This window comes from Rhincodon typus, chromosome 25 (assembly GCF_021869965.1).
Source record: "Rhincodon typus isolate 14 chromosome 25, sRhiTyp1.1, whole genome shotgun sequence".
Taxonomy (NCBI): Eukaryota; Metazoa; Chordata; class Chondrichthyes; order Orectolobiformes; family Rhincodontidae; genus Rhincodon; species Rhincodon typus.
The window spans coordinates 39229211-39241061 of NC_063356.1; the positions used below are offsets into that span (position 1 = coordinate 39229211).

Below are 11851 nucleotides of genomic sequence, written 5' to 3' on the forward strand. Positions count from 1 at the left end.
TTCTCATTCATCCTGACAATTGCTCATGTTCCTTTTCTCATTCATCCTGACAATTGCTCATGTTGCTTTGTGCTGATAAGCTTCGATGAGACATAGTGGAAGGAAGTTTCCAAGTGACTCAAATATTTGCCTGGACCAGTAGGTTCACCACACCTTAGGAAAAACTTATTGATCTTGGACAAAATGCAGTGTAGATTTGATAGGATGAAACCTGGTCTATGAAGGAGAATAACTCAACAAACTGGGATAATATTCTCTGGAATTAGGTTAATCAGCAATTTCATCAAAAGTTTTCGAACTATTAAGAGGAACAGGTAAGGTAGATGGAGAGAAACTATTTCCATGTTAGGGCAAGGGACAAGAGTCTAAAATTTAAGGTCTTTCTGGCATGAAATGAAGAAACACTCATTCACAGAAATGGCTGGGAGAGGTTTCGAACTCTCTTCTGGAAATGGCAATCGATGGATGATCAGTTGTTAATTTTAAATTTAAGATCGATGCTCAATAGAATTCAGTGATATGGAAAAATGTGTTTACTTGGAGTTAGATTGTGAATCAGTCATGACCACAATGAATGGCAAAACCAGCTCAAGTGGCTAAAAGATCTTTAACATAGTAACCCAAGTATGCAGCCCACTCTCCGTTTGAATGTGACCCCCTCATGGAAGCATAGGAATGCTGAAATGCCTAAATCTTCAAATTAATTGATTGCTAGATTTGTGTTTAATTTAAACTATTAAATCAGAAACTAGCGTCATAAGAGTTATAGAACTGTCCAGCACGGAAACAGTCCCTTCGGACCAACTCATCCATGATGACCTGATATCCTAAATTAGTGTAGTCCCATATGCCAGCATTTGGCCCATATCCCTCTAAACCCTTCCTTTTCATATGCCCACCCAGATAACTTTTAAATGTTGAAATCATACCAGCCTCCATCACTTCCTCTGGCAGCTCATTCCAAAAATGCACCAGCCTCTCCATGAAAAAGTTGCCCTTACGTCCCTTTTAAATCTTGCCCCTCTCATCTTAAACCTGCGTCCTCTAGTTTTGGCACATCCCATCCCAGGGAAAAGACCTTAGCTACTCATCCTATTCATGCCCCTCATGATTTTATAAACCTCTCTGACATCACCCCTTAGCCTCCGATGCTGCAGGTAAAATAGCTCCAGCCTATTCAACCTCTTCTTTATAGCTCAAACCCTCCAACCCTGACAACATCCTTTACAATCTATACTGAACCCTTTCAAGTTTTACAACATCCTCCCTATAGCAGGGAGACAGGTATTGAACACAGTATTCCAAAAGTGGCCTAAATAATATCCTGTAAAGCTGCAACGTGACCTCCCATCTCCTATACTCAATGCAATGACCAAAAAAGGCAAGTATACCAAATGCGGCCTTCACTATCCTATCTACCTGTGACTCTACTTTCAGGTAACTATCAACCTGCATTCCAAGATCCCTTTGTTTAGCAACACTCTCTAGGACCTTATCATCAAGTGTATAACTCCTGCCCTGATTGGCCTTTTCAAAATGTAGCACCTCACATTTATCTAAATTAAACTCCATCTGCTACTCCTCTGCCCATTGGCACATCTGATTAAGGTCCTGTTGTACTCTAAGGTGACTTTCTTCACTGTCCACTACACCTCCAATTTTGGTATCATCTGCAAACTTCCTAGCCGTACCTCTTACATTCATATCCAAATGATTTATATAAATGACAAAAAGCAGTGGATCCAGTACTAATCCTTGTTGTACACTGCTGGTCATGCTGGTATCCAAATAGTAGTTCTCCCTCTATTCCATATGATCTAACCTTGCTAACCAGTCAACTAGGAGGAACCTTGCCAGATGCCTTACTGAAGTCTATATAGATTACATCCACCGCTCTGCCTACATCAATCCTCTTCATTACTTCTTCAAAAAACTCAGTCAAGTTAGAGAGACATGATTTCCTTCACACAAAGCCATGTTTACTATTCCTAATCAGTCTCTGCCTTTTCAAATACATGTAAATCCTGTCCCTCAGGATTCCCTCCAACTACTTGCCCACCATGGATGTCAGGCTCACCGGTCTATAGTTCTGTGGCTTTTCCTTACCACCTTTCTTAAATAGTGGCACCACGTTAGTCAACCTCCAGTCTTCTGGCACCTCACCTGTGACTATTGATGATACTAATATCTCAGCGAGGGGTCTAACAATCTCTTCCTATCTTCCCACAGAGTTCTAGAGTAGGCCTGATCAATTCCTGGGGATTTATCCACATTTATGCATTTTAAGACATGCAACACCTCCTCCTCTGTAATATGGACATTTTTCAAGATGTCGCTATTTATTTCCTCACGTTTATTATCTTCCATATCCTTCCCCACAGTAAACACTGGTGCGAAATACTTGTTTTTTAACTCCCCCATTTCATGCGGTTCCACACATTGGATCTTTAAGGGGTCCTATTTTCTCTCTTGTTACTCTTTTCTCTTTAATGTATTTGTAGAATCCCTTTGGATTCTCCTTAACTGTATTTTCCAAAGCTTTGTCGTGTTGCCTTTTGGCCCTTCTGATTTCCCTCTTAAGTATACTCCTACAGCCTTTATACTCTTCTAGAGATTCACTCGATCTCTGATGTCTATACCTGACATAAGCTAGCCTTCTTATTCTAAAGCAAAACCTCAATTTCTCTAGTCATCCAGCATTCCCTACACCTACCAGCCTTGCCCTACATCCTAATGGGAATTGATTGTTATTGGAATTTGTCTTTTATTTTTCATTTGTGCCTTTTCCATTAGAGTGGAGCTAATGGGGCGCTCCACTCTGGTTGCCAAGATAATACAGAACTTAAAAATTTGGGGTAACCCATCTGGAAATGTAATAAATTGGGAAATCTTGTGCTGGCTTTCATTGTAACAGTGTACCTATAAGATGGACTACAGAAATTCACGATGGCTCCTTAGAAAGCACTTTCTAAATCTGTGACCTCTACCATCTAGAAAGTCAACGGCAGCAGTTATTTGGAAACACCACCATCTCAATTCATTTTGGAAGGACAAACTTGAAAGCAGAATACAGGGTTAAGGGAAAGATTCTTGGCAGTGTGGAGGAGCAGAGGGATCTTGGGGTTCATGTCCACAGTTCCCTGAAAGCTGCCACGCAGGTGGATAGAGTTGTTAAGAAGGCATATGGTGTGTTAGCTTTCATTAATAGAGGGATTAAGATCAAGAGCCGTGAAGTTATGCTCCAGCTATACAAAAGCCTGGTTCGGCCACATCTGGAGTATTGTGTCCCGGTCTGGTCACCTCAATATAGAAAAGATATGGAAGCATTGGAAAAGGTGCAGAGGAGATTTACCAAGATGTTGCCTGGAATGGAGGGTAGGTCATAAGAGGAAGGATTGAGAGAGCTAGGGCTTTTCTCTTTAGAAGAACGAAGGATGAGAGATGACTTGATAGAGGTATACAAAATGATCAGAGGTATAGATAGAGTGGACAGCCAGAGACTTTTTCCTAGGGTGGAGGTAGCTATTACGAGGGAGCATAGTTTTAAAGCGAGTGGAGGTAGATATAGGGGAGATGTCAGAGGTAGGTTTATACTCAGACAGTGGTAGGGGCATGGAATGCATTGCCGGAGAGGGTAGTGGAGTTGGCCTCATTAGGGGCATTTAAGCGGCTATTAGGTAGACATATGGATGATAGTAATAAGGTAGGGGTGGAGGTTAGATAGACCTTAGGATTAGGGTAAAAGTTCGGCACAACATCATGGGCCGAAGGGCCTGTACTGTGCTGTACTGTTCTATGTTCAAGGTTCCCTCCAAGAAACCCATCATCTTAAGTTGGAATTATATTGCAGTTCCCTCGCTGTCACTGGCTCAAAATCCTAGACTCCACTTCTAAAACAGCACTGTGGGTGTACCTATCCCCAAAGGACTGCAGCAGTTCAAGAAGGCAGCTCACTACCACCTCCTCATGGACAACTAAGAATGGGCAAAAGATGCTGGCCTTACATCCCATGAAGAGATCAAATCTTTGTAGATTTTTGACTGTTTTTCCAAATAAGAAAATGTCTGGAGGCTCAGCCTGGGTGATGGGGAAAGGCGGCAGTGAGAAATAAAAATGAGAAGTTTGTTTCAAATATTGAAATGTTAAAATAATTTACATAGGACAAGGAAAGAAAATCAGGCAGACAAAAGGTGATTACTATTGTTTGTTCATAGACTGTAAACAAGAATCAATTCATTCACCTATGGTATCTAATAAAAACTCGTGTGTATTGTATTTTACCTGCTTTTGACAGTGAACAAGAAAATTCAAACAGAGACACACACACAGGCAATCAGTCCAGTCAAGTGTGAAAGTACAGGAAGAAGCTTCTATGGTGTGGATAACATTCCCTGAAGTCAGCAGATTGTATCCATTGGATTTATTTTTTGAAATCTGCATTGCGCTCTCCTTCAAATATTTGTTGATGTCATTAGTTAAGTGACTATGTCCCAAGAAGGTAACAGCTCTGGCCAGTTCTAAATAGAATTGGTGAGATGCAACAATACATAGCTATTGGTTCTTCTGTATTGAACACAATTGCAGAAACTGTGGGTAAAAGCTTCTGGATTTAGCCCATTCCTGAACAGTAGGACCATTCTTGTGTCAGGATTCTTGGAAGGCTTTAGCAAGGTAAAGGCACTATCCACTTGGCCTTCTGGGAAGGATGTCTTGATTCCAGAGGCTGTAGATGTCAGTAGTGATTTGCCATGACAAACTGAGCCTCGATGTACTGATCTCACTCATGTTGGGAATGTTGATCCTATATCTATAGATTTTGTGTTGGGATGTTTTGCCTTTCTCCAGTTGGGATCTTGGTGTCTTTTCCCTCTGCCCTACATGGGGGCATGTAGCTCAGGAGATGGCAGCAGGTGATGGTGCTGCTAGTGTTACTTCTGCTCTCATCAGTGCATTTGGTAAATGTGTGACCTTCGCTCTTCGCCCTTGTTAGAGGTATTGATGGCTCTGTATATATTACTCCCGTACCATGGTGAGAGCTAGCAACAGGAGAGTGTGACTGAACGTGTGTGAAGTACTGGAGAGGTAAAGTGACTTCTGAGAAGTTGGTACAGTAGTTATCTGCCATGCAGTGTCAGCATTCTCTGCGAAAAGGAAAGCTTTAAACAGCAGCCTTTCAATGGAGCTCTTCACTGTCATTGATCAGTGGTTTAGCTGCTTGTCAGTTTCATTGAAGAAATTCTAACTGTGTGCCTTACCTGGATGACACTGGAAAGTGGCTGGCAGATTGGGAAATCCTAAATTTGGAACTAAAAATAATCTTAATTTGACTTTCTAGTGACCTTAATAAAATATCAGCAGGATTCAAGGAGGTTTGCCACTTGCCTTCAATTCTGCCTTCAGGAAACCTGGAAGAGGTTGGGATAAGGCTGGGCTTTCACCCAATCGTCAATTTCAGAATATTGCACAAACACAAACCACCCTCCTCTTCCCTGGGAACACTGTGTCCAGCCTACCTGCTGCACATTGTGTCCTTTAGACAACGCAATACTAATAAAAATATGGTGTTGCGGACATGGTAAAATGAGACGATCACAAGTTTTGTCAAAGATGTACGTTTGAAAGGAGGACATAATGTGCGAGAAATAGGTAGACAGCTTAAGGCAGGCATTTTCAGGGTTTAAGGCAGAGGAAGTTAAAGGACCAGCTTCCAGTGATGGACTGAAAATACTTTCAGATCCACATGAGGTCAGAATAGTAGGAAAGCCAAGATATTCACAGGTTTAGGGCTGCATTTGCTGACGTAGGTAGAGAGATGTGAGGCTAAGAGGGACTCAGGGTGAGGGACAGAGAGAACAGAGTTTGCGTAAGGGACCAAAGACCATGATCTCTGCTTTTACAATACATTGCTGAGGGAAAAATTTGCTTTATTAAATAGTGGTCACAGAAGAAACAGTCTTACCAATCAGAGGGATTGAGACAGTATGTAATGAGGGAAAGCTGGTCTTGGTCAGACAGATGAAAGCTGACTTTGTAATTTACAACAATGTCACCAAGTGACAGAGATCCTGCAGAGATTCCAAAACCAACAGCAGATGAGCAAAAAGTCTAGGCTTGTGAATGACATAGGTTGAAGTTCCCCTGATTCCTGTGTGAGATTTAGCAGATATAAATGCCATCGCTTACATTTAGCACTTACCTTTACCCAAATCAAAGACAAATTGTTCTTTTCTTTCTCTACTTGAATCAAATATTTTTCCATTTAACAGGGTCCCAGTATAATGGACAAATACTTTATCGCCTATCATTGGAATCTCATTGTCAATGCCTGGCTTCTTGATAATCTGTAGGAACAAAATAAGATGTCAGAGCGTCACAAAGCCAGTAACTCTGCTAACTAAGCCCTGTAAATATTGATCAGTCGTCAGTGTAACTAAAACTCGGAACCCTTCTTGACTGAGCCTAATTTTGCTTCTGCTTCTTCTCTGTCGCACATGACATGTTAATGAGCTCTATTCAGCATCATTTACCTTCTCCCATTGTGGCATGGTGGGAAAGTTGAGAAGACCTTGGTCAGCAATGCCACTGGATAATATCGAATGTCCAAGTTAAGAGCTGCTATTAATTGTATTAGGGGAGGAAAACTGCAGTGATGCAAATGTTTATTAGCAACAGCATTGTTGTAAATATAATTTGTCTTCCCTAATTTACCTCCAACTACATTAACTGTAAATTAAAACTATCTGATAAAGCTGAATATTTAAAGAGAACCATAATCAATCTTGATTCAAAATCATCCGTACATTAATTGACACATGCCATGAGATATATGTATCAAACATGAGAAAGCACTGTCACACTCTACTTCAAACCCCGGGGGGACACTGTCACACTGTGTACTTCATAATCACAAACATTCGGTCACCATGTATTTCAAGCATTAGGGGACACTGGTTAATTCAGAAGTCTCTTACACTGAGCTTCAAACACCAGGTATACTGTCACACTGTGTGCTCCAGCAACACAGGGTACTTTTTACTGCATTTAGAGTCACATTGTGCATTTTGTCTATTTAAGGCTACCATACACATATACCAACAGAGGGAGTCTAGACTACACCGGTAGAAAGGACTAGCTAACCCTCAGAAAACAGAGAACTGGAATAAAAGCGTCATTTTCGGAATGACAAACTGTAACTTACCGAGTGCCATTACCTGAATCAATACTAAGGCCTCGACTATTAACAATCTATACCAATGACTTGAATGAAGGTATCCACTGCATTGTAGCAAATTTCCAGTGAAGATATGAATGTGTGAGTCATGAGGACAATACAAAGAGTTTTTGAGGGATATGGTTACACTAAGAGAGCAGGAAAGCTGGTGTATAATAGGGGAACATGTAGCTAGTCCAATTTTGCAGGATCACATGGTTACATATCTATTTATATGGAAGTGAGTGTGAAATAATTCCTGCTTATTGATCAATATAGGCTTGTTCAACAATCCAAGTGGCAAAGCACCCACTCTCAGTACAAGAGTACTAGTTTCAAGTTAAGTACCTGCCAGGCCAACTCAACTCAGTGGGCTATCTTTCAAAACATCCGTTGTTGCTGATAGTCAGTCCTACCAGCTAAGAAGAAAGGCATTCCAAATAAGCTTCAATCTATGTAAGCCATAAAAGCTGTGCATAATTCACTAAAAAAAAAGCTAACATCAAAGGAACCATAAAACAAACTGCGGTGTTGCAATGATGATATGCTACAGCTCTGGAATCTCAAAGCTGAAAAGGCATGATTGAAACAGTGTCTACAAATAAGATCACTCACTCTCTATTCTCTTCAAAATGGGCAACTACATATGATACTGCACTACATATTGTCATTGCAATCATTGAGAAAACATGTTGTTGATAGAGGGCATGAAGATAAATTGTGGCTTTGCTGACAGCACATGGACTGCAGTGGTTTAAGTCAGCAGCTCACTGCCACCTTCTCAAGGACAGCTAGGGGCACACAATTAATGCTGGCCCAGCCAGCAATATCTACATCCCACCAGCGAATAAAAAGACGAGGAATTGTCAAAATCAAACAACTGCTTAGGGAGAGGTACAAGTCCCAGGAATAAACCGTAAGAGTATAGAATCAATGTTGCCTTGTCAATCAACTACAGATCAAATGTGGGATAATAGGTCGCACAACATCGTGGGCCAAAGGGCCTGTACTGTGCGGCACTGTTCTATGTTCTAAATCTTCATGTCCATCTCAAGGTGCCTGAATTTCCTCCAGAACTGTGGAATGAAGATAGTGTTGAATGTGCAGATTGCCCTTGGGTGGGGACCAGCTTGTTGCCATTGATGTCCACAGCAGATTCCCAGTTCTGGAAATATCATAGCATCCCTACAGTGTGGAAGGAGGCCATCCAACCCATCAAGTCCACATCAACTCTCCAAACAGCATCCTCACCCAGACTCACCCCATTCCTGTAACCCTGTATTTCCCATGGCTAATCCACCTAACCTGCACATTATGGGTTATTTAGCATGGCCAATTAATCTACACATCTTTTAACTTTGGGAGGAAACCTACACAGACACTGGGAAAATGTGCAAACTCCACACAGACCATTCACATGGGGCTGGAATTGAACCTGGGCCCCTAGCACTGTGAGGCTGCAGTGCTAACCACTGAGCTACCATACAACCTTAATAGCTACATCCACTTCAACAAAAGCAGACAGCCCAAAATCTGACCAGATTCTTATACTTTGTTTGGACGCACTCACATGCTGAGATGTGGCAATGGGTCACTATTCAGCAGCAATGAGTTCAACAAACATCCCAAACACCTGGGCCTCACCGCCCAAAAAAAATCACACCCCATTTGCCAAGAATGAATGGAGAAGCTGGGTGTTATTTTAAGTACTTAGAGAAACTGATTGCATACAGCTTCAGATAAGAGCAAGTCATGGAAGCAGGAAATGTTTTACTTCCTTCGCAATTACAGAGAGAGACTCCACACTCAGTGACTGAAAACAGCCTGGCTACAGTGGAGTCTCTCTCTGTAATTATGAAGGAAGCAGAACATTTCCTGTTTCCATGACTTGCCCTCATCCAAAGCTGTATGCAATCAGTTTCTCTAAGTAATTAAAATAACTCCTAACTTCTCCATTTGCTCTTGGCAAATGGGGTGTGATTTTTTTTCGAGAGGTGAAATCCAGGTGATTGAGGAATTTGTTATACTCATTGCTGATGAATAGTGACCCATTGTCAAATCTCAGCATGCGAGTGATTCCAAACAAAGTTAAAACATTCTGGTCAGGTTTTGGTCTGACTGCTTTTTTCAATGTGGATGCAAGTATTAGGGTGGCACAGTGGCTCAGTGGCTCAGTGATCAGCACTGCTGCTTCACAGCACCAGAGGCCCAGGTTCAATTCCAGCCTTGTGAGACTGGTCTATGTGGAGCTTGCACATGCATGTCCAATATTCATACATATTCCTAAGCTGGACGCTGAGCTAATTACTACCAAGCACGTCTGTATCATGGACTAATAATAAATATGGAGTCAAGCATAGAATTTGGAGCTTTGTTGTCAAAGCCAGGAGATAAAGTGCTGGCAAAATGTAACAGTCTTGGTGAAAATCCAGCCTTTTGTTTCGACCTACACAGTAGGATCTATGAGTGCAGTTCACAAATCACCACATGACATGGGTCATTCTTTAAAGTGCTGAAAAGCAGCTATTTGTCAGCATTTGAATCTCAGATGACAAATGTGAGTTGGAACAAGACCACACCTGATGTCAAATGATATCACACTCATGAAAGCAAACATCCACACACTGAACTGTTTATATTACAAAGCCAACTATTTTCGGTTGGTGATCAAATCTTTCATGTCACTGTACATGACTGAGTACATTGTTACATATCTACCACAGTTGGTAGATGTGATGAAATCCTCCAGTTAATTCCGTTTGTACCAAGGAAGCAGGCGTTCTCTGTACTGTGAATGTTACATTTCACAATCTGTTCTCACTGTTATTGCTGGGTGGTAACATTCAATACTATCCCGCATGAGGGCACTGGCATATTGCACGGTTTCCAATTGATCACCCCCAATCAGGGTAGTTCAGGGCTCACTTCACTAAAGCACAGAAAATAACTGAGGGTCAGTTACGATGTAAAGAGAGAGAAAGAGGGTAGACTCCATGTAGGAAGTGCTAATTTTGAACTGTGTTATAGGGAAGGCAACAGAGCTCCATGGGGAGTTCCATATAGCTGGAGTCCTCTTAACAGTGTTGTGGGTTAACCTATAGCACATGGACTGCAGGGGTTCAAGAGGCATCTCACCAACACCTTCTCAAGGGCAACTAGGGATGAGCAATAAATGCTGGCCCAGCCAGCGACGCCTATATCCTGTGATTGAATAAAAAAGTGTTGAATAGCTTTGTGGAACCGGGGTTCAGGGAAGTTCTAGGAGGAAGAAAAGCAATCTCCTGTGGAAATGAACTGTTGAGCTGTATTGCTAAGAAGATAAGGAAGCTACACTGAGCCTGTGCAGTTGGAGACCTGGTGAGAAGCCAAGAACAGTTAGATATCTCCTTGCAATGAGAACTCAGGCTGAGGTATAGGAGTTAGTGGACAACTAATATTGAAAAATCCTGGAAGTTGAGATTTACAAGAAGCTGAGGGCCACCAATCAGTCATTACAGCTGAACAACTGGGGTCTGTTGGTGGGGATGGTGTTGAAAAGCCACAAGCAGTGTCTGGGAGCTCAGGGTAAAAGAAAAGATCTAACTTGGTGAAGCTAGCTGTCAGCTAAAAGCTGGAGATAAGCCTGTGAGGGAGTTCAGCTTCTTGAGTAGAGGGGAACGTGAACCCAGAAACAGCCCTTCAGAAAGTGTTTCAACGCCATGTTAGCAAAAGTGAAAAATTATACTCCCTTGTAGAGTTTAGTGAGATTTGTTGACCTACCATAATCACACAAAATACTGAGGAATCATATATGCACTATGGGATGTTCAATATTAGCCATGTTTACCACACGTTAACTCTGGTTGTTAGAAATAAGTTGTGCCAGTATTGTAGGTTGGATTCCTATTATGATTTGGATAGTCAAGTGTTCTCAAGTGGAATCTTGTGGCTTTATTCTCTTAGTAAGTCCCCTGGATACCAAGTTTTGTTCACCTTAAAAGTAAACTTTAGTGGTCCCTGATCAGATTGTAATGTAATTTGCTGATCTCATTTGGGATGATAACAAAACTACTGCAGTCTGGTCTAGGATCCTGACAGTCTCATTTATGAAGCTAAATGTTTAAGTTACTTTGGTTGAATGTTCACACTTTTTCAAAACAAACCAGTGAAATACACTAAGCCTCTCATTTACTAAGAAGAGGAGACAGGTAGTGTACTGGCAATTGCATTGTGCATTTTGTTCACTTAGGCTGTCATACATATCAGTAGAGGAAGTCTGGAGGAGAATAAAGGAATCCGTGTTTTAACTGCATGTGTAATTCTGATCCTGAATTTTTCTTCATAAACCTTACTGCTTCTTTCTACGAGCTTCACATACTTCCAACAACACCTGTTGCATTGTGTGCTTCAAATTACAGAGAACATTTTTACAAATTGAACTCACACACCAGCGAACTATGTCAAATTTTATATTTCAGCTCCTGAGGATATGTCATACTTAACACAGCATTATTACACAGTGTCCAGCAGCACCAGACAAGGGAGGTGTATTGTGGATTTCAAACACTGGAGAAATGTTACATATGGAGCAGAGAGCAATGTCAATATTTGTATTTCAGCACCACAGTACACTCAACACCAGGGAACATTAACATTGTAAAC

The 11851-nt window shown here is 41.4% G+C and overlaps 1 protein-coding gene across 1 annotated transcript in view; it reads right to left on the reverse strand.

The window, feature by feature from the left end:
* Positions 1-6355, reverse strand: part of LOC109916670 (peptidyl-prolyl cis-trans isomerase FKBP5-like) — a 74834-nt gene extending 68479 nt beyond the window's left edge. The window contains exon 1 of the mRNA XM_020516405.2: positions 6197-6355. Within this exon, the coding sequence (XP_020371994.2) occupies positions 6197-6305 (109 nt within the window). The 5' untranslated portion in view covers positions 6306-6355. The remainder of the gene's footprint in view (positions 1-6196) is intronic.
* Between the last annotated feature and the right edge of the window lie 5496 nt (positions 6356-11851).